Genomic DNA, 24,393 nt, shown 5'->3' with positions numbered 1-24,393 from the left:
AGATTTAGAGTACAAGTTCATTTGAAAAATATTATGGAAGAGGAAGAAGGATGACTAAACCCTGAACAAATATGTGAGGAGAAAATAAAACTGGGAAACATGAAATCACAGGTTTTGGTGTTTTTATAGTGATCTCGTCTCATCCGTGATGACAGTGCAGCAGCCTTAGTAGGAATCTATTATCTCAGTACTGAAGTACTATGTGAGTAAGTTCTAAGAGTTTTAATAAAGATAAAATCGGAGAGGAGCTGGGCTTGTTGAAGCAGAATTACAGAATCTTAACAGCTGTAAAGGACCTCAGCAGTCATTCAGTCCCACATTTTCTTGAACAGGAATCTTTTCTACATCATCAGTAACAAGAAGTCATCAATCTTTGCTTTTAGAAGGATCACTCAAGGTAACCCGTTTCGATTTTGGATAAATTTAATTATTAGGAATATTGTCCTCAGATCAAGAACTTCCATCTATTAATCTGAAATCTACCCTGTAAGATAAGCAAGAATGGTTTAATTTAATAGATCTAGAGTAATTCTGGACTGGGAGAAGCATAATTTTAGAGGGGTTCAGACACTAATTTTTCAAGCTCTCAAATACAAAAAGATTTTAAAAGTTTTGAAAAACTTCACATAATATAACTTTTATAGGGAGAAATAAAACAATAATATCACTTAGGAAAAGTGCTTTGCAAATATTAATGTCCTATGAAAATAAAATACTAGTTATTATTGTCATTATTAATGTTATATTCAGATTATGGACTCATCCCCCCCAATCCCCATTATACTTAGTTGCAGACTTTGCAAGGGTTTTAAGCCTCTTTTTGTAGATTTTCCTTATTTACTCTCTTGTCAGTCAACTTGTAGAATTAGCCATTTAACGTGCCTTTGGTGTAGCTTTACAGAGACTGTTTTACAACTTTGCTATCCATGGAAAAGTCATCCTAGGATAGTGATAATGAAAATAGACATTTGTATATGTTCATCATTTAAAGTTTATGAAACACCTTCCATGCATCATCTCCTTTTACTCTCACAACAACCCTGTTTGAGAGGTAAGATAAGTATTATCCTCCTCATTTTACAGAGGATGATACTGAGGCTCAGAGAGGTTATCACTTACCCATAGCATCACAACTCGCAAATGTCAAAGAAAGGATTTGAATTCAGATCTCTTGACACCACGTCAAACACCTTGGCCATACTCAAATGAAAAGCAATAATAATGCTGATATATAGATAGCTTGTATATAATGCTTTAAATTTTACAAAACACTTTACGGATATTATCTGATACAATCCTCTTAGCAACTCTAGGAGGGAACGCCATAGTTAACCTCATTTTGCAGATAAGGAAACTGAAACCAACAAAAGTTAAGTGACTTGCTCAGGATCACCCAACTAGTAAGTTTCTGAAACCATCTTCCTAACTTCAGGTCTAGTATTCTGTTATCCACAGAGAGTCCAATCCATTCATTTGGTAGGAAAGAAGTGTGATATTTATTTCACAGAATCAGATGAACTTGTAAAAAAGCTAAGTTCTATGTGTTGGATTTGTTCCTCTTAAACAACAGAGCTGCACTTCGGGCTACCACCCAGTAACACTTCTCTGGGTTAGTCTGACCTTCTCATTATGCTACCTAGAGATACAGACAATATAGAAAAGATCAAAAATATATAATACATCTTTTACTTTTTCTATAGAAATTTAATTTAAAAAAATTAAAGTCTATCTTGAATGAACACTTCTCCTTATTTCAAAACATATGACATAAAATAGGAAGCAAATTACTAAGATGAATCAAGTATGATTTAATTATCATTAAATCTGAGTTCTTATCTATTTCTTCCTATTTAAAGTTTGGACTTCCTCTACCATTTTATCCACCATATATCTCAAGTATTATTTACAAGCCTGGCTTGCGTGTTGTTCTCTGGCCAACACTAGTGCTATCGTCTGAATGTACAGTCCTTCAGTTCTTGGCTTGAAATCAGGTAGACCTGGCTTGAAATCCCATCTGTGACATTGACAGATGTGTGTCTATGAGTAAGCCACAATTTCCTCAGTTGTAACGTAGGGTTTTAATACCTATAATAGCTACCTCCCAGGTTCAGTTGAAATAATGCAAGTGTTGTATGAATCAGTTATTATTCATGTAAATGCCTAATAATCCTCCTGTTTTTACTGTTAGCATGTCCTTCTTAAATCAGTTCTCCTAAGCAAAAGAAAAACTGCATCTGATTTCCCCAAGCAAAGATCCATGTAAACATGAAATTCCGAGCCCTCTATCAATCTCTGATAATATCTTTACAACATAGTAGGATGTTTTCTTTGTCATTTTCCCTTCTCCTAACATTAGAAGCATCTGGTAGTATCCTTTTAAAAAAACCAATATCTTACCCTGTTTACCCTGAACATTATAGATCTTGTTTTAAAATTCAAAATGTCTTAAATAGATATATAATATGGAGAGAATATGTCCTGCCTCATAAACATATTTTTTAAAATTTACTTAAATTCAGGTCACCTACTGAATACAAAACAATCACCCACAGGACAGCGGGCAAGAGCATTCCCTAGCAAGTTCTAAGCATGGAATTAATTATGCAAAGAATCCATGTTCACAATGCTGTCAAAAATATATATAATCTGGTCACTGTCAAGATGAGGGATAACTGATGGACAGCCCACTTACTCCTTCTTATCTCACGAGACATGAGAAGGGCCTCCAGTTTATCCGTACCACCAGTGTGGTGTTCTTGGGAGAACTTGGACAAGAATGGCACAGGACTGGCCAGTACAATTGGGCTGCAGTTTGTATCCTTAGAGGTAATGTCCACAAATTGAGATCACAGATCTAATTTGTTTATATATATTTATAGACATAGGGGTATTGGAGTGTGTGTGTGTGTGTGTGTGTGTGTGTGTGAGAGAGAGAGAGAGAGAGAGAGAGAGAGAGAGAGAGAGAGAGAGAGAGAGAGAGAGAGAGAGAGAGAGAGAGAGAGTATCCTTAGAGGTAATGTCCACAAATTGAGATCACAGATTTAATTTATGCGATATAAATGTAGAAAACAAGGAGATTTTAACTGACAGGTATGAAAGGGCAGAACACATGCTTTAAGAATTTAGGGGAATTTTTTATGAGATCATTTTTAAAGATTTTCCCTTTATTTTTGGAGGAAAAATAATATCTTGAAAAATGGAAGGGAAAAAAAGTTTGTTCCATTTGTTTTTCCTATGCCATCTTCTAATCCCTATCCCAACCTGTAATCTTTATTATCTTAGTTCATGGGCACTGGAGTTGTGACTGGCATAAGTGACAGGGTCACACAGCGAAACAATGTGTCAGACAAGGGATTTTCTGACTTCAAGGTCAGCTGTTTACATGCGGTTTATGTGTGAATAATGACATATTGGTATGTTTATATAGCACTTGAAAGTTGGCAAAGCACTTCGCATGTTAGAACTTTATGACAGTTCTGAGATGACTGTATAATCTCCCTCTTTCAGATGAAGAAATAGGTTTAGCGAGGTTAAGTGATTTGCCTGTGGTCACACAGCTTTGAAGGTAGATAACTCATAACCTCATCCTTCCTGGCTCCAAGTCCAGTGCATTTTCTACTCTAACTTCTGTTTCTTTCAGTTTTCTCATCTGTAAAATGAGGATACGAATTGCACCTACATTCCAGAGTTGTTGTAAGGGCCAACTGAAGTAACTGTAAAGTGCCTGGCACATCATATGTGCTATATAAATGTTAGTTATTAATCTATTAGCTATTATTATCTCATATTACTTCTCAGGGTACATAAATTTCTGGATAAACTTTGAACTTCAATTTTTGTGGTGAAAGTAAACCAATTTTCTCACATGGACTCAGGCAGAGAGGTGCCATAGTAGAGGCCAAGGTCTCCCATTGCATCCTGGGCCATCTCCAGTCATCCTGATCAATATCTGGCCCCTGGACCCAGATGGCTCAGGAGGAGAAAGTGAGGCTGGCGACTTTGCACATCCCTCCCTCACTCAAATCGAAGTTAATTGCAAGTCATGTCATCTTCCTGGTGTCATGGTCCTCTTCATGAATGAAGGACAAAGCTCAACCTGAGAGAGTGAACACTGGATTGGAGGTTAAGAAGACCTACATTCAGATCCTGCCTCAAAACACATAGCAGCTGGGAACCCACACACATCACTTAACCTCTCTCTGGCTCAGTTTGCTGACCTGTAAAATGAGAGTAATAACAGAACCTATCTCACAGAGTTGTTTTCAGTAACAAATGAGATAACGTGCTTTGCATACCTCAAGATGCAATACAAATGTTAGGTATTGTTATTATCTCATACTTACTTTAATTAAAACTGAAAGCTATAACTGACATGATGCGCTTTGAAATCATAAAATGTGATCTAAATGGGAGCTGCTATAATTATTGATGATAATCAGTATGTGAAAAGGCATCCTCAAAAGAGCCTTGATTCCAACGTAGTTATCAGTATAATAGCTCCATCTCTTAAATTATTTGTTTGCTTTGTTAAAATATACATATATTACATGTAATTTGGGGCTCTCTTTAATATTGCATTCTGTTCACCTAAATCTTTGAAATTTCTGGTTTATTACCATTTATACTTTCTTCTCTGTAACATTAAATCTACAATAGAACAGTTATATATTCCACAGTTCACATTCTAATGAATTTATTATCCACTTAATTCATTGTTTTATAATTAATGTAAGCAAATTAAAACGACATTTTCCTTTTGTATACACAGTGAACACAAGTGAGGATTATAACCCAATTTCTGTTTTATTGCCAGCTATAGCTATTACCAGGGAGTTTATTGTGGACTTAGTTCTAGCAATTAATTGTACAATAGTAGCAGTCCTAAGAGTCAAATGATATGGCCAAAATAAATAGAACTAAAGCTCAATTATTCAGACTTCTAGTTACCCCAAATTGGCTTATGTTCTACATTAACTATTTTGTCCATGAAAAACTTCTTTTATATCTGAACATAATTTAGTCATGCAAGATAATAATCTACCTCCCTTTCACCATTACCATTAGGTTTTAGATTGTTTTTTGTAAGAAAAACTGTGACCGTTCTTATGTTTTGTTTAGTATTTAGAGCTTTTGATTCTTAGGGAACTAGATTCTTAGAAGCATTGATATCTTTTCTGTGGATTCTTGCCTTGGAAATCTAGTAGATTGTTCCCATCCCAAACTTGAAACTGCTGGATAAATGGTGTTAAATGAGAAAAAGGAATAAGGAAAGCATATAGCTGTATTAGTAGGTTTTTTTTCCTTCCTTCACTCCAAGAATATTTATTAACTTTGGGGATATAAAGATAAAATGATAGTCCCAGCCTTGACATACCTCATATTCTTTCTGATTTTGATACTGACATTAAATATTATCCATAGGTAAAGCCTAAAAAGCCAAATTGTCATTATATTGATAATAATGGAATGTTAAAATGAAGTCATGCCCTTAATTTTTTAATTGGAACGATATAGTTTCCTGAGAAAACAGTTTCTAGAATTAGGAGATTTTTTAACATTCTAAAATAGTTTTGCATGACACAAGGTAATTAAAATGTTATCTACAGTATATCAAGGAAGAACTATGAATTCAGAGGTCAGCTTTTCATTTTAGGTTGCGTTTGTAGGGCAGGCACATTGGATACAGTCAAATTTCTAATTGGATAGTTATTTTCTCTTGTCTGCACAGGACAGACAAGGCTAGCAAAAACCAGCATGCCTAGCAACCATCAAATGGAAGAAACAAAATTCCAAGTTTATTCCCTTTCTAAACCATAGATTTTGTTGTTATGGTCTGTGGGCTGAAGAATATTCTAACTTTCCCCAAAGGATACCACATTCAGATGTTAAACGGATCTAATTGGATATTACTATTCTGATTCAATCTGGTCATTACACAGACATGCCTTAAATTAATTTGTTATGTTGCCTCTTAGTTAAATTCTACTAATACAACTTTTAGTTTATTTTTTTCTTGAAATAATTGGGTCAAAATTCGTAGCTCATTAGTTTGTCAAATATATTCCTGCCTTACCTGTCTCTATTGTAAAGACCAATCATGTTATTAGTAGAAGTACCTATTATTTCATTAGTAGAATCATTGTTTTAAAGTTCTGTCACAATACATATAAACATAAGCACATACCTCCCATCGTTCATGCATTTTAATTGACAGTACAACCCTAGTCAGTGTTGATATATTTAACTTTAGCCAGAAGTTTTATTTCTTTGTTGGACATTTTGCTTTTCTCCCTTTCTTTCCTATCACTTTGCCCTGAAATGAATTTCAAATATAACAATTTAGGCAGATACTTTTCTATACCTTCAATTCCTTTCCAGAAACCCTTCATGGTAGATGAAAGTCATTTTCAAAACCCATTACATAACAAAGCTAAGAACAGGTAGACTAAATTTCACATTAAATCAACTGAGTTCTAAAGAAATCCAATGAAATGGGGTTTATAATGGAAATAAAAACAGAATTTACTATTGCATCATGACAATAGGACCCATTATTTCATTTTTAAGCCACATTTTCTCCAAGAATGTAATTACTCTTAATGTAAGGAAAGACACCTTTATTGCTGTGAAGGTTTTTTTTTTCTTTTTCATTACATGAACTGAAAAAGTTTAAGAAAGGGAAGAAAATCATGTAACAGAAAATGTCTTATTGGCCTAATTGAACATCTTCAAATGACATTTAGAGTATACCGGTGTTATTTTTTTTTAACACCTGTGTAGTACTATTGCCCTTTCAAGAAAACTGGTTAAATTTTCAAAGCTGTGTTCAGGGATTTTGCCATTTGATGTCCATTAATATCAATTGGAATGTGCAGCTAAATCCCTGTGTACCACTTTGAAATTTTACCCCTTAGTGTTAATGATAGTCTTCTAATAGTGCAGTTAGAAATAAATTATTAAACTCCTTAGTTCATATTTCCTTTATTCTCGGGGGCCAGTTAAATAAGAAAAAAATCACAATACTCTTGTTATTGTAAAGTACATATTTATATAAGTAAGCCCCTTCTTATATGGGTTGACAGCATCAGTAGTAATAAGTATGAATCACTAAATGTCTATAGAATATTTAAATTGCAGGTTTGGTTTAAAACAATATCCTTTCCATTTACATATTTTTCTGCTCTAGGATTTTAAATGTCCTTTATTTAATGTGCCAATAATTTCACTTAGCCCCTATTTACCAAGCTAAATTGGTTGATGCGTCTGTATGCTTGACATAATAAGGAAAAGAAAAGAAAGCACTCACAGATATTCTGAAGCAAAACCTCATAATTGAGCTTTAAGTGCCACTTTGGTCCCTTTTTAATATCTTGGATCTTAAACATCCAATTCAGAGTATGATGATGAGAGTATGGAATTCATCATCTATAAAATGGGATGTTAATGCTCTTTGTTGTTCAGTCATGTCCGACTCTTTGTGACTTCATCTGGGGTTTTGTTGGCAAAGATACTGAGTAGTTTGTCACTCCCTTCTCCAGCTCATTTTACAGATGAGGAAAGTGAGGCAAACAGGGTTTAAGTAACTTGCCCATGGCTAATAAGTGTTTGAGGCCAGATTTGAACTCAGGAAGATAAGTCTTCCTGACTCCAAGTTTAGTACTCTGTCCACCTACCTGCTGTTAATACTCTACCTGAATCAAAAACTTCATATCATATTTTACCACATCATCATTGCCATTGAATAATTGTCACACCCTGTTTCTTTAGTCCAAAGATTTAGTTTATAGCCTTTCATCAAGTAATTGTTACATGGTATAATTATTATGTTCATCACGCTCTTTGAAAGGTAAACACAGCAGCAACGTATACACCAGTGGCATATGGATACACATTTATCTCTCACACATTGTGAGCCTAGAATTCTCTCAGTATTCAATTTCCACATAAATTCATGAGTGTTCCCTGCGTCCTAATCTTGTACCAAAGCTTGCTTAGTAATGATGATTTTTAAGTAATATGGCACAATTTTTTTTAAAGCTTCACATCATGGTCATACCACACTTTTTGGCAAAAAAAAATATAGCATAAATCAGTGACAATTATGTGATGAAATGTGGTATTAGAAAAACATATTGTGAGCCTTAAATGTTTTAAATTTATAGCATCTTTGAACGTTAATATAAATACACCCTCCAATTGTGCAACTCCTTCCAGTTCCTGTTCATGTTTTCCCATAAATTCTCCAAAGAAGTCTACCCAATATACTGGGGGAATTTACCTCTACATCTGTTGATATCACATAGGTACCAGTGCATTCCATGGATTATCCATCTCTTCTTTCTTATTCTCTCCACATCACTCGACCAGTTACCTTTTCCTGTTATATATTGCTTTGATAATCTCATTTATTCTACATTTTGCATATAGTTAAATTTTGGTAATTTTATGCAACTAATTGTACACATTTATTAGGCAAACTTTGGTTACTCATAATTTTGATTTGTAGGAAACCCATATTGCGTGACTGAATGCCATATAACACCTCTAACAGAATATTGCTGTTTAAAATGTTGGGGTTTTCCCCAAGAATTTTGGTGTCCCTGAAAGTACTGTGGTATTTTTCAAATTCAATATTCCTCTTATTCACCTCTTGGCCCAGATTTTGTCAACTTGCTATGCATGTCCAAGATAAATGTACTGACGAACCAATCCTATGAGTCATCTCTTCATCTCCCTATCATAACACTGAAAATGGGCTTTCTTTGGCCAGTTATCTTTTCCTGTGTGGATAGTTGTACTAAGTGGTTCTGAATGATTATGAAAGTCCATTAGGAACCCCTTAACACTGATGCAGTCAGGCCAATATCATCTGCAATCAATAAATCAACAAATCAATAAATCAGTAAATCAAATCTGCAATCAATAAATCAATAAATCTGTTAGGCACGTAGTGTGAGACACTGAACTAGGAATTAGTGAGATAGACAACACCTGAATAGTCACTGCCTTGAGGAACTTACATTCCATTATTTGCAGACCTTTGCCATTTATAGGGGATCTGTCCTCCATCTGGATTCTCTTCTCGACATGCATTGAAAAACATATCAAATGCTTTGGGTGGGTATTTTATGGTTAACTTGATGATTAATTATCAGAACAACATTATCTTTCCATTAAGAAATGTTATGGTTTTTTTTTTAAAAAGAATAAGGTTTCTATACCATATAAATTATTTTCTGCTATCCTCCACACTTTCTCCCAGTGAACCTTCCCAAATAACAAAGAATATTTTTAAAGGGAAAGAAAGATAAAAAATCAGCAAGACCAATTGTTATACTGAAAACATCTGAAAGCAAATGTAATCTTCCACACAAGTAGACCTGACACCTCTGCATTTCTCTCTTTTGGAGCCATGTTTGTTCTTTGTAATTTTACATCTCTTACTTTTGATTGTTTTAAGGTGATTCTTCTCATCATGGCATATATTATTTTCTTGGCTCTGCTTACTTCACTATGTAAGTCTGTCCATGTTTCTGTACATTGATTATATTCATCATTTTTTATAGGATAGTAACATTTCATTATATTTGTATTCTCATTTTAATAGTCTTTTGTCTCCAGTTCTTTGCTACAGTGACAAAAAAATGCTGCTATAAATATTTTAGTGTATATGGAAATTTCTTTGTATCAATGGCATCGTTAGGTTATATGTCTAGTAGTGGAATCTCTTGTTTGTGTGTGTGTGTGTGTGTATACATTTAGTCACTTTATTGCTACAATTACAAATTGCTTTACACTTCTGCCAATAACGTATTAACATCTCTATCTTCCCACAGCCCCTCCAATGCTGACTTTCTCTACTTTTGTCATTTTTGCCAGTTTGCTGGGTATGGATTGTTTGGGTTTTTTTTTTTTTTTTGAGCTCTTAATACATGCATGCAAGATGGAGGAGAACTTTAAAGCGTCATTTTCCTCTACCAAATTCATTTTTTAACATAGTGAACAAATAATATCTTCAGTGTGAACTTTCATATTCTGTTAACCTCAGCCAATTTTGTGACTAAAAAGATGGGGTTGGTTGGCTATCAATATGTCACAAAAGCCTACATTTTCTGTCCTCATATTTTCATCAAGTGCCTTAAATATGTGTGCAAATTATCATCATCAAGATTTTAGAGAGGTAAGGAAATGGATGAAAGGGTCAGTAATTATTACTATTTTTTTAGTTATCTTTTTCCGTAATAACAGCCATCTTTCTCAATAATTTTGTATCATCTTCTCTTTCAGATATCTTGAGGATCCGTCCTTCAAATCACCTTCAGTATAGATAAATAGGATCTTGTCTAGTTGTTCCAATTTTTGTTTTCTTCCTTTCCATTTCTATTTCTCAGGCAACTTACCAGAGACTTCAGTGTTAGAGTACAAATGTAGTAGCTCTACCATTATAGATGTAAAAATCTTGTAGAAATCTTGATGGTTCTTTACCATTTTTATCTATTGTTTTTCTATCTCTATCTCTATCTCTATAAAATTTATATATATATATGTATGTATGTATGTATGTATGTATACATATATATATAATGTGTTTTGTCATTGACCATCCAGCTTCATCTTTCAGTGTTCTTATGATGATCTGCCTTAATCTAAACTCACACCAAAATGTTCTCTAATTACTTTTTCCTCTATTGTTTTAACTGTTTTATTAGGCAATACTACTCTAAATCTTCTACCTTGTTCCTCTGTAGTACTTCAAATGAGTTTATAGTCAAAACCAGTGTTACTATGAGATGCTATATTTCTTTTCTGATCTCTGCTTTTCAAAGAGATCAAGCCATTGATGGCTAAGTGGTTTCTAGATTATTTTGGCCTCCTTAATGTAGCAAATGCCTTAAATTTCAATTAAAAATAGTATCTGATGGCTATTCAGTTAACAATTATCTGTTTCTGTTTTTCTTTAACTAGCCTTTGTCAGTCAGGTTGGAATCATCTTAACTACATATCATGTCCTCTTATTTTTGTTTTTCCAGTGTTGTATTGGTTGAAATATTGACTCTAACAAGTCAGTGGTCTTATTGATCTCAGACAGCTGATTCAGAAATCAATCCCTTATTGTTCTGGTTGAGTCATTTTTCAGTTAGTTCTGACTCTTCATAACCCCATTTGGGGTTTTCTTGGCAAAACTATTGAAGTGGTTTACCATTTCCTTCTCTAGCTTATTTTACACATGAGGCCAACAGACTTATGCCTATCTGCCTAGAGTCACATAGGTACACACAGGGTCTGAGGCCAGGTTTGAACTTGGGAAGATGAGTCTTCCTGACTCCAGGCCTGCTTCTCTATCCCCTTTGTCACCTAGCTGCCCCCTTATTCTTATTTTCCTCTTAATGTAATCATATCTGTAACTGGTCATTTCCTGTGTATTATGATCAAATCAGTTTTACGTATTATTTGAAGCTCCCCTTGTCCAGTGCTCCCTAAATCTCTTCTTGAAAAAAATATTTGTGACCAAAATGCAAGGCTTCTATGTGGTACAAAGGCTTTTGGCTTATTTCACTTCTTGTTTCTGTGCCATATTTTCCAAAATACTTTTTGTCATTTTTCCCATGTTCACCTTTACATGGAATTCACTGAGTAGCTATCATTTAGTGCTATGGAATGTGTGTTATTATTCATGACTATTACTAGCCAATAGATCCTGGGTTGCTTAAATGCTGTTTGTATTTCTTGTGGTCGACATACACTAATAGCATTTTAGATATTTTCTTTGTACTAAGTACAAACATATGGAAAATAAAGATTCAGTTTTAGCTAAATAAATGTTAAGGGAAAGGAAGGAACTGATTTTCAAGTGAGTTCTGTGTCCATTAGAGTCCTGCATCTGGTGGGAGAATACCAAAAAATATAGATAATAGCGACAGCGGTTGGAAGTAGAGATGGTTAAAAAATACAAAACATATGTGGCTTAATTGGACTACCAACATGTTTCCTCATGTGTACAGGAAGCTCAAGTTTGAGTCAGTATTAGATTATTGGACTGAATGATTTAAACTATTTTAAATTTTAATTAGATATCTTAATAAAGGCCCCTAGTTTATTGGAATACACAAATACCAAGTAGTAGTCATCTATACCTAATAACCTACAAGTTTCCCTTTATTATAAGATCACGTTTAGAAAATACATTAACTGTTTGGAGTTCAGAAATTCTTTACTGTCCTAATGAGTATTCATAAAATGACTTGAAAAAATGTTGCCTTTTTACAGAGTAAATAGGCTTAGACCAGGGTGAAACTTGGCTTTGAATGAATCATGCTTAATCTCCAAGAAGTTACTTAAATTCTCAGAGCCTCAGTCTCCTCATATGTAAAATGGGAATAGACAGCAAGCATTTATTAAGCATCTACTATGGACAATATGCTTAGCCCTAGAGATACCTTCAAAACCACTTTACAGGGTTGTCGGATCAAGCACTTAGAACTTGGAGATGCACTTTTTAGGTCACAAAATTTCACCTAACTTCCCTAATATAGGAAAAAAAGAGATCAGACTACTGTCTTTAATCAGGCTATGAGAAATAGATGTAAAAAGCAATATGGAATGTGTAAGTCCATCAGCACCTTGTTTGTTTGCACAATATCCCTATTCACACCAGCTGCCTTATACTTTGTGGAAACATAACAGAGCTGTGTGTCTATTTATGTACTGTATGTAATTGTTTTCTTTTTCTAAATCTGCTGTTCCTTGTTCTTTTTTAAACAGATGCTTAAATGTTCCATCCAATTTCTTACACATTACTATATCTCAAATGCAAGAGGGAAATGTTTCAAGCTGCAGTTTCAGGGTTATTACACCCACTTGCATAACACTCCTCCATGCAATAATAATAGCGTCAGCTTCGTTAAAAATAGATCCACATCCATTTACAAATTAACATACTTGGAAACATAGAAATATTCAGATAATATGCATATATATGTATGTTTTAAATACAGATAACCCACATTTGAATTTTGTCTAGTACAACACTGCCATCACATGATAATCATCCTCAAGCAATATGTAAAAATGCTCACTGTACTAACCCTTGGTAATTCTTCCTTCCCATAGGGACTGCAATTAGACCCATAGCCTTGCGAGCTGTAACAGCCATTGCCCGAGCCTTGCCCGGATTTCCCATTTTAGCCACCGGGGGAATCGACTCAGCTGAAAGTGGCCTGCAGTTCCTTCACAGTGGAGCTTCTGTTTTACAGGTAGAGTCACTGGGTTTTGTGGATGGTGCCCATGTTGTTGTTCTTGTGTTGTGGTGCTATGGTTTTTGAGTCTAATTCGATGACAGCAGCTTCAAGAATGTGAGACCAAATGGCTTTGCTGGGCAAGGGGTGCAGGACTCAAGGTGCTGTAGGATGGACATAGGGTTCCAAGAAATATGACTCCTACTTAACAGAGGCTTAGAGAACTGAAGGGGAAAACAGGACACCCAGAAATATGTATAAATTATTAGTAGAATTAGCTTGAGCAGAAGGAATGCAATAGAATATGGTAATGGTATGATGGCGTGATTATGATGAAAGCAGTAGTTGTGATGGCAGGAATAAGGAGATGACAGACGTTCTGTACTTTGACCTGTCAACCCAATAGGATGATGGATATCATCATCATCATCTAGTATTTATGGAGTGTTTGAAAATTTACAAAATACTTTACAAATATCCCATTTTGTCCTTACAACACTGAGATGAAGAAATTGAAGGAAATTCAGAGGTTTCTATTCCAATCCCCTCATTTTACAAATAGGCAAACTGAGACTCAAGGCTATTTAGTTATTTACCCAAGGTTGTGGTTTATTGTACTTAGTTCTGGGAATTGCATTAAAAAAATCAAAACAAGGTCTTGATAAATTGGAAGGGGGAAGTAAGAAAGGGAAGTTTCATGCCATATGAGGATTTGTTAAAGGAATTGGAAAGGTCTAGCCTGTTGAAGAAAAGATTGGAGGAAAATGGTAGCTATTTTGAAGTAAAAGATGAACTCTAAAAATGAATCAATATTGTTGGCCACCATACAAATTTATTTCAATATTTTTTTCTCCTTAATAAGTTAGCCACTACACATTTATTAAGCACTTAATGAGCACAGTGTCAGGCACTGTGCTAATCACTGAGGATACAAATGGAAAAAGAGAGTCCCTGTCTTCAAGGAGGATTCTATTCTAATAGGGGAAACCAGCATAGGTGCTTATACTGTATTCGATAATCAATGGAGATCTATAGATTGTTTCTGAGTAATCATAGTGGTCCCTTAGGAAGATTATTCTGGGAGCATATTGAAGGATGGATTAGAGAAAGGCTGGACTGGATGCAGGGAGACTGGTTCAGAGGTATTATAATAGTCTATGTCAGAAGGAATGATAAGTTGGCCTCGTATAGCTGCAGTGGGGTCAGTGGTAGAAGGGATGAATATAAAAGCCATTGCAGAGGCAGAATCAATGGTACTTGGTAATTTGAGCAGTGAGAAAAAAACAAAGATGGTTCTGGGGTAATGAATTGAGAATGACCAGGCGAATCATAGTACCATCAACAGAGCAAGATAAGCAGGGGATACTTATCTTGTGGGAGAAGGCAATGGGTTAAGTTTTAGACCTGTTGAGATTGAGGTGTTTTTTAGAGAATCATAAAATTCACAAGTTGAAATGTTGTGCTGCTTGTTCTTTGTGAGGGGTGTCTTCAAGAGATGAATATTTTGCATTCAAAGTTTTATGTTTAAAATTTCCCTTGGGTTTATAGTAACAATTTATACAGTGACCTTTTTTTTAAAATTCCCATCATTAGTAACTTCAAAGTTCCAATATGGTACATGAAATATATGCCAACAGAAATTTTTTTTAAAAGGACATCAGAGCAGTTTCTCTTATCCAGAGTTAAAATGGATCATTTTTTTCTTCCACTATGCAATTTCCTAGTTCCCAGATTTAATGAGTGTTTCATTTACACATTTAAGAGCAATATGCAAGTATATAGGTAAAAATAGCAATTCTATAATCATGAGGTGATATATGAGAAAATATGATTTTAGCATATAGTCAATAAAGTTCTAATTATCTGTGTCAAATATTACATTATTTTAAATTATTTTAATGGAAGGTTACTTTCAAGAAGGTTTTAATTTTTGAAAGGCCTCTTGATCCCAGTGTGACACATGCTGTTTATAAGCAAATAGGAGGAATTAAATGGACACCTGCTAGGCCCTTTGAATGATTATACTCTCTCTACTAGGTATAAAGATTAATACCCAAATCCAAAGGACATTAATTGAAATAAGAGTCTAATCTTTTTCAGAAGATGTGTTTTTCACCTTGATAGAGGAAAAAACAGCACTAATCCCACATGACAATTATGTAATGGAAGAAAATCGGCCCCAGATTAACCCATATAAATATATTTGTAGACAGATCTTTTGAAGAACTTTAGTCCTGGTATAGATCTCTCTCCATGTATCATCTAGTACATCTTCCTGCAGAAACTGATTGGTTAAATAATAACTAACATTCAGCTAGCTCTTTCAGGTTTGTTAACACTTTAAAAAGAGTCTCTCTTTTATACCTTATAGCAATCCAGTGGTGTAGGGACTATTATCCCCGTTTTACAATTGAAGGAACTAAGGATTACAGAGATTAAAGTAACTGAGTCATGGTCAAACAGCTGGCAAGTGTCAGAGGCAGGACTGAAACCCATATTTTTCTGATTCCAAGAGAGTATTTTACCTACTATACCATACTATTTACCCCAGTTATTTGGTTTAATAGATTCTCTCTTAGGAGAGTCTTTAAAATACAGACAGAGAGGTATCCCAGCATAGTGGTTGGCAAGTCACCCTTGCAGGCAAGAACAGCAAGTTCCATGTCTTGACTGCGAAACGGTCAAGCCACTCATTTGACTCAGTCATCTTTAAGACTATACTATAGATAGGTTGCTTGTCTGCATCAGTGGAGGGATAGTTCCATACTGAGAGCTCCCTACACAATTGAAATCAGAGATATGAACCCAATCTTTAGGTACCATGGATCCCCTTAGTTTCCCTCAGTTCAATAATTGACCTTTTTCCTTTATATATTCAACAATTGATCGTTTTCCTTTACATACTCAACAATTGATCATTCTCTTATGCTTGATAACAACAGTTATGAAATTCATTTTAAACTTTCTTCCACTTGGGCGGCAAAATACTGTATTACTAATTTTTCTCTTGAGAAGCCACTTCTGGTTCTCCCACTTACTAACAGTGCTAGGAACATGAGAAATGATACATCCCTTGTCTTGGGCCTCACTTTCTACATCTATAAAATGATCTAGTTGGACTGGATCAGTGGTCTCCAAAGTGGGGGTCAGGGTCCCCTAAGCATTATGCCCTAAACTCAAAGGAACCATGAAACCCAAAGACTACATAATAAACCAATTAATAGGTGGAAAGATGGGTCATATCATACCCTTACTACAACAGCCATTCATAGGATTTGTCTCCAAAGTAATCATGCTTACCTTTCCTCCACCCATTATAGCTCAATATGTCCAACTATACTTTCTCCTTTAGCTGTGCAGGCTCACAACACTCCCCCTTCTAAGTCAGGCATAAGTCCCACTGGACAGTTATAGCCTAACCTCATAGAAGCTAACCATTTAACTACCCCTGCCACCTTTCCATAACAGCAATAGCTGTAGGGGGTTGCATTGAGAAAATAAAATAGCCTCTTCACAACACACCCACTAAGGGAAAAAAATACTGATAGGGGTGCTTAGTATAAAATGATTAGAGACCACTGGAGTAACTCTAATTTCTATGATCCTATGACTTTCAGGTACATTTGATTTTTTTATCTTCTATGTGACCTTCTGAATTCTCAGCAGGCTCTGTCTTGAATATTAATCACTGTGATTGTATTTATAGCAAACTTCATATATGCTCTTTGTTCAAATGTGCATCATCTCCTTCAAAATGGCCCCCTTTAAAATATTTTGACGATAATACTACCCTTCTCTAGACATTTTAGGGACTCATCCTTTGGAATATTTTACAGTGCTTACACAACAATCTTTGAATACTCCTCTATTTTCTTGGCAAATATTCATCTTCTAAGAATGCTTTCAGTACTCATAAAAAACCACAGAGAGTCAAGACTAGTTAAGAAGATGAGTCATAATAATGTAGAGAGACATTTGGGTACCAATAAGGTTATGAGTGAACTAAAAATTGATGAAACATTTTCTGATATGACTTGAAACATGGCATGGAATCCAGAAGAGCTCTAAAATTTATTATAAATTATTTTGGTGATTTTTACATAAGGAAAAACTCACACATAAAAATGTTATTTTTCTTTTTAAATTTTTATTTTTTCAATCAACAAAAATATATCTTCTCTTTCTCCCGCCTTCTTTCCCTTCCTTTGCCCTAACTTCCCACTGCTCCCAGATTAAGTGATGACTTTTTCCTTCCCATGGCCACTCAGGTAACTAGCACTATTACAGATCCCTCCTGCCTCTCTTTCCCACTTCTCCATTTCATTTGCGATCATCCTTCCAGTCTCCAGAGTTTGTAATGTATAATTTGGCATCTTTGAGTATAGCATCCAGAACAATGGATAATGGAAATGATAATTTGCTGATTCTCTAGTCACATATGTGGAGTATTCTCCAGCCACTTTTAAAGCCTTCTTCTCTGATTGGTAAGTTCCTCCTAGAACCTTCATTCTGAGGAAGGGTCTAGTCTAGCCATCCTTCATTCCTCTCCTGGCTCTGCTTCTGAACTTCTAGACTTTACCATCATGCCCCTTCCCACCCCCCATATGGGTACTATTTCTGCCTTTAGAAAATAGGCTCTTTGAGGACAGGGGCTATCTTTCTTTTTTGTTTCCACGTGTACCCCCTGTACTTATCACAGTGTCTGATACTTAGTAAATGTGTAATCAATACTTGTTGAGTTGATTTAACTTATATACTGCCTAGTGGTATCAGTAGGTCAAAGGATTTGCACAGCATTGTGAATTTGCAAGCATAGTTACAAATCGCCTCCCAGCTCCTGACTGCCAGCTAATGTACATGTTTCCCTACAACCCCTCCAGCATTTGTCATTCTGATGGGTATAAGATGGAACCACAGGGAAGTTTTCATTTGCATTTCTCTGAGTGATTTAGGACATTTTTATATGATTGTTGAAAGCCTGCATATATGGAAAAAAGGGATTTATGATGGTAAATAGATAATTGATAACAAATTATAAAAGGGTCATTGGGTAAAGGGGTCATCAAGAAACAACCACGACCCAGATGGTAGATGGTGAGGAGTTGGAAAAGAAAAAGATATGAGAGCTGCTGCTGACTGAAAAAAGCTGTTGGTGATATGGGGACACAGTGACTGGGAAGGTCCCTGAAATCATGTAAAAGCCTTTGAGAAAGGTGGACCATTCATACACCTTGATTTTGTACCAGGCACTGAATCTCATCAATTTTTGCTAGATATATGTAAAAAGTTAGTCTTCTCATTAAAAAAAGATTATCCTAAAGCACCCAGGTCTTAATGACTAAACGACCAATATAGATTATGCAAGGAAACAGTCAAAACTATACAGCTCAAAATTTCTAACTAGAAAAACTTAGCACTTTACAAATACCTAGCATGGCATTACCTGTATCTATAATTCTGCACCAAATGATCACTATCTTTCATGAACTGACAGACAATAAATTTTGACGCTATGAATAATGTCCCCATCCAATCTCCCTAAAATCTCTACTTATGAATTGTACTGGCGTTGGAGGATTATCACTGATCAAACTGTTCCCCACTTTCGCCCAGGCATAACATTGATCTTTTAAATTTAAGAGCCATGTTTTTCTTAGGTGACTATACTAAATTCTCAAAATCTCTAGGCTGAATAGAATGAGAAGCAATCAAATAGAGAGACCTAGTAAAAGAAATAAAAATCATATAGAAACAGGTGGCTCAGTAAATAGAGTTCTGGGCCTGAAGTCAGGAAGACCTGAGTTCAAATCTGGTCTCAGACACCTACTAACTGTGTGACCCTGGGCAGATCACTTAATCCTTTTGTTTTAATCCTTGGGAGAAGAAAATAGCAAACTAGTCCATTATCTTTGCCAAGAAAACCCCATAATGGAATCATGAGAAGTTAGACTTGACTGATCAACTGACCAACACAATAAAGGAACAGGATAAGCTTTATGGCATCCTGTCTCCTCATAAAGTTGGAAAGATACTTTCAACCAACTTACAAAAGATGAGATTATGTCTCAAGTCCTTATAATTAGTTTTTAAAAAGTTTATTATATGTACAGTACAATATTATATTAATTGACAGAACATTGAACATAAAAGACTAATAGGAGGATGATGGACCATTTCCATCTGAACTCCATCTATAAAAAGGAAGATGAAGATGAAGATGGAGGAGGAGAGATAGTGACCTAGAAACAATATGTATCCATACAAATATAAGAACAATATTTTAATGTATTTTATCATAATGAATACTCATAATCTGTAACCTCAATGGAATGAGAAGCTTTTGAAATAATAGAGATGTAGAAGACACCATATGTTGTTCAGTCTGCTTCCATTGTTGTCCCAAAGATATTTTCAGTGTTCTGCAGAATACTCTTAACTCAGTCTCAAAATGCAGTCATTTGTATACCTGTGCAATAATTTGAAGAATATTAAATACAAAAAGGAATAATAGTGGTATAGCAATTTGTCCTTGGCTATTTCTATATGAATTTTAAAAAGAGGATAACAAGATATGTGATGATACCTATAATATATATACACATAAATGCATATATAACATTTCTCTAGCAATTAAAAGTTTGAACAGGATGTTATATTCTCCTTATTAATTTTCCGATTTCCTCATCTTGGTCTCAATATCAAGTCTAAAAATTACAACAGAGGAGAGAGAGCTAGTTCCTCTCTTTCTAAAACTTTCATCCCAACTAACTCCACATTAGAAATATAATGACCAGATACCAAATTTAGGAAGCCTTCCATACAAAGGAAACCAAGAGTAAAGATAAAAGAGTAAGGAAAACAGTGATAGGGAAATCATACTGTTGTTATTATTGTCAGAAGTAATAATAATAGAATTAGAATTAAATTGACAAAATAAGCTTCATCAAAAAGGTAAATTATTGGTTCAGTAAGAGGAAATTGTTTTGGGATAGTAAGTAGAAGATTAATGCTGAATATGTCTTCATCAAGGCGGGGAAAGTTGCAATGAACAATCAACAAATGCTTGCTAAATGCCTGCAATGTGCCAGGTACTGTGCTAGGTGCTGGAGATGAAAATACACAAATGAGACAATCCATGTTCATAACAAACTCATAACTTACAAGTTATAAATTTGTTATGAATATTATGAATTAGCATGGCATTTTAGTAAAGCTATTGATAAACTGACCCTCGGTCAGAGGAGAAAAATCAAAATGGCAAAGGACGTATGTGGTATATGAGGAGAAGACTTTGAGGAGGGGTGAGTAGGTGGATGTGATAGCAGCTTTCAATGTCTGTCCTACAACTGATTGGAACTGAGTTCCCTTTATCAATATTTTCTCAGTAATGTATCCAGAGAGTCAGGTCAGTAAGAGGAAAATTTCAGTATTTGCTTTTCCTAGCCCTTCCAAGGCAACTAAGAGGCACTGTGGTTCTAAAGTAAGAAAGATCTGAGTTCAGATGTGGCCTAAGAAATGTATTAGCTGTGTGACTGTAGACAAGTCATTTAACCACTGTCTGCCTTCGTTTCTCCATTTCTTCATTGCTGTTTAGTCATTTTTCAGTCATGTCTGACTCTTCATGAGCCCATTTGGGATTTTCTTGGCAAAGATACTGGAAAGATTTGCCATTTCCTTCTCCAGCTCACTTTACAGATGAGGAACTAAGGCAAACGAAGTTAAGTGACTTGTCCAGGGTCACATAAATCTGAGGCCAGGTTTAAACTAAGGAAGAGGAGTCTTCCTGATTCTAGGCCCACCACTCTATCCATTGCACTTTCTAGCTATCCATCTTTTAGATGAGAATAATAACGGCACTGACCTCTCAGAGTGGAAATAAGAATAATACTTACAAATGAGATATTTATAAATCCCTTTACAAACAAATGGCTGTATAAATGCTAACTGTAATTATTCCCAATACAATAAAGTTGTACTACCAGGGCAGTTGCTTATAAGTAAGAACGGTGATTGCCAGATTCTTTGTAAATATACAAAAGGATTTATTTTGGGCTGTTATTGTAGAATATAACAAGGATTATGATTTTGACCTTGAGAAATTTCTGACTTGTTCCTTTGGGGTTATTTCTACCTGGCCTCAGAGGGAGCCTCAAATACCGAGTGGAGGTGCACCTTGGAAGGGATGCCACCACTAGAGCCAGAATGAGGGGAGATATGTCACCGATAAAAGTGTATTAGGTCCAGAGGAGCACCAACAAATTTCTGAGGGCCTGGAGGCTCGGGTAGTACCAGCCATTCAGTATCCTGATCAATCAGTGATTCTCTAATCCAACTATAATATATGTAATATAATGAAACCAAATCACTAAGACTCTCCCAGCTCCAATATAATTATAATCGTAATGACAACAGGAACAACAACAACAACAAAGCTAGCATTTATATCACATGTTGAGGTTTGCAAAACATTTTCCAAATAGTATCTCATTTTATCCTCACAGTAATTCTAGGAAGTAGCTGCTATTATTACCCTCATTTTACAGATGAGTAAACTGACTCAGAAAGAGGTTAAGTGACTTGCCCTGAGGGTCTGACGCAAAATTTGAATTCCGGTCTTCCTGCCTGGAGGACCAAAGCTCCATCCCCCGTGCAGCCTACATAATACCTTTTTCCATATAATTGCCAAAATAATAATCCCAAAGCACAGGTCTGACTACTTCATTCTCCTGAGTATACAGCATCACATCTAGGATAATATAGAAGAAAGCTCTTCAGTTTACCATTCAAGTCTGTCTTTCCAGGCCTATTACATACTACTCCCTTTCCTGGAACTCCACATCTCCATCAAACTGGCCTATTTTCTGTTCCTTGTAAACAAAATTCTATCTCCGGTCTGCTATGACTCATGGTGAGAATGCACTCTCTTAACTTCTGCCTCTCAGAATTCTCTAGTTTCTCTTGAAACTCAATTCAAGTGCGGCCACCTCCAGGACTAGGCCTTTCCTAATCCTCCCTCACTACTAGTCTCCTCTCGTCCCTCCTCCTATCCCAAAAAGCAAAACCAAAAATATTTATTTTATATTTAATTATATGGGTGGATTTTTTTATCATTTTTCCCAGAGACATCACAAGGTCCTTGAGGACAGGGATGATTTCCTTTTGCTTTATGTACCCTTAGAACTTTTGTAATGAGCACTTAATAATGGTTTCTGGATGATTCTACTGACTGATTCTGTGCTATGGTAGCTGTTTCTCTTCACCTGAATCCTTTCTCTTCAGATCTTTCCCCTTGAGTTCTCCTGGACCCTATTTGACCTAGGACCTAAGTTATTGTAACATAATTTTTTTGTTGAATTAATTTATCTGACTCCTCTCTCTCTCATTGCCACATTATGAACCCTACATTAATACTCCTGAGTATAGAACTATTCTAACCTCCACCTTAGGGTTACTAAGTTCAAAAATTAAAATCACAGAATCATGGAGACATAGCTCCAAGACAGGAAGGGACCACAGAGGCCATTTCTTCTAATCCTTACCTGAACAAGAATAATATATTCTAGACAATTCCTGAAAAGTGGTCATTAAGTTTTCACTTGAAAATCTCTAACAAAGGTAACTCTTCTCTATTCCCAGTCAACTCATTTCACTTTTGTACAGTTTTTTTCTTACATAAAGGTCATACATGCCTCTATATTTTTCCTTTCTTGAAGCTGCATTGATGTTCTTTATTTTTACATCACATTTATTTCTAAATAGACTTTTTTCCTTGCTGTACTCACAAGCCTTTTCTTGTAACAAATTAAAAAAAACATAGTTCAGCAAAATCAACTATCACTTGTGTTTGTCAGTATATGTAGCATTCCATACCCATAAGTGCACCACCATTGTTTCAGCAAATATATAGACGTAATGTTTCATCATCTCTTCCCTATTTTGTAATTACCTAATGTTCAGTTTTTTATTTTTTAATTTACAATGCTCTAGATATTATATATTCTTTTCCTTATCCTTCTGTCTCTCTGTATGAAGTCAAATAACTTCCCTTTGTTCTTCTGAGATTCTCACAATCATTGTTTCGTACAGAATAGTGCACAAACATGTCTCTTTTCAGCATCTAACCATTGCTTTTAGCTTTGCCTTCTAGAACCAAGCAGAGCATGTTTCTCGAACATGATAGTCCTAAAAATATGTAAAGGTAGTTAATTATCAGGTCTCCTCAAAGTTTTTTCTCAACTAAACATCCCCAGCTCCCTCAACAAACCCTTTAATGATTATACCTCTACATGCCACTGTCCTGTTCATTTGCATCAAACATGCTCCAGCTTGTTCATGTCCTTCCAAAAACGTGCACAGAGCAAAACATAATGTGAAAGATATGGTATGATCAGAATGGATAACAAAAGAACCAGCAGCATTTCTCTCTTTGTAGGCACTGTGTCAGACTATTGATTTATATACTGATATAATTCATATTAAAAATCCTCATTTTTTCACATACTTCCTCATTCTGTACTTGTATAGTTGATTCTTTGAATCCAAGTTTAAGACCTTATTTTATTACATTTCATTTTACTAAATTTAGCCTATCAAAATATTATCGGATCTTGATTCTATCGTCCAATCCAGGTTCATATTCTCTGGAAATTTGATAAGTAGCTCTCTTTTTATTCAAGTCATTGATTAAAAAAAATTAATGGCACAGGACCAAAAACAGATCTCAAGAGTCCCAACTACCTTGGACTTTGACTCCTTGTTAACTACGTTTGTTCAAACTTTCCCAGTCTAATGGCTCATCTTAAGGATTTCAGTGACTGTTGAAGGCTAACTAGAAGGCTAATTAGCTTGGCATGCTATATTCTCTGAGAAACCTGGCTGACCTTTTTTGATCAGATGTATCTAATCAAAATATTAAAAATAAAAACCTCTCTAAAAGTTTTTTTTAGAGTTTTCCAGGGATTTAAATTAAACCTCCCAGTCTATTATTTCTAGATTCTATTTTTCCATGTTAAAAAAAAAATCCTGAAATTTGACTATTCTAAGTCTTTTAGCTCTTTTGTTTTTTATGAGTTCTGAATGGTTGTCAGTGGGGTTTCCTCAAGCCTTCAAGTTCTTTCCGTATCTGGCATTGTCTTTGATCTAAACCTAATTACTTTTA

General features: G+C 35.2%; 1 protein-coding gene across 2 annotated transcripts in view; it reads left to right on the top strand.

The window, feature by feature from the left end:
* Positions 1-24,393, top strand: part of DPYD (dihydropyrimidine dehydrogenase) — a 1,077,299-nt gene that overhangs the window by 869,036 nt on the left and 183,870 nt on the right. For both annotated transcript variants that reach the window (XM_072644083.1, XM_072644082.1), the window contains one exon: positions 13,111-13,253. In XM_072644083.1, coding sequence (XP_072500184.1) covers positions 13,111-13,253 — 143 coding nt within the window. The remainder of the gene's footprint in view (positions 1-13,110; positions 13,254-24,393) is intronic.

Source organism: Notamacropus eugenii, chromosome 2 (assembly GCF_028372415.1).
Source record: "Notamacropus eugenii isolate mMacEug1 chromosome 2, mMacEug1.pri_v2, whole genome shotgun sequence".
NCBI classification, from domain to species: Eukaryota; Metazoa; Chordata; class Mammalia; order Diprotodontia; family Macropodidae; genus Notamacropus; species Notamacropus eugenii.
The sequence above is the reverse complement of the archived record's forward strand: the minus strand, read 5'-3'. Positions and strand labels throughout refer to the sequence as shown.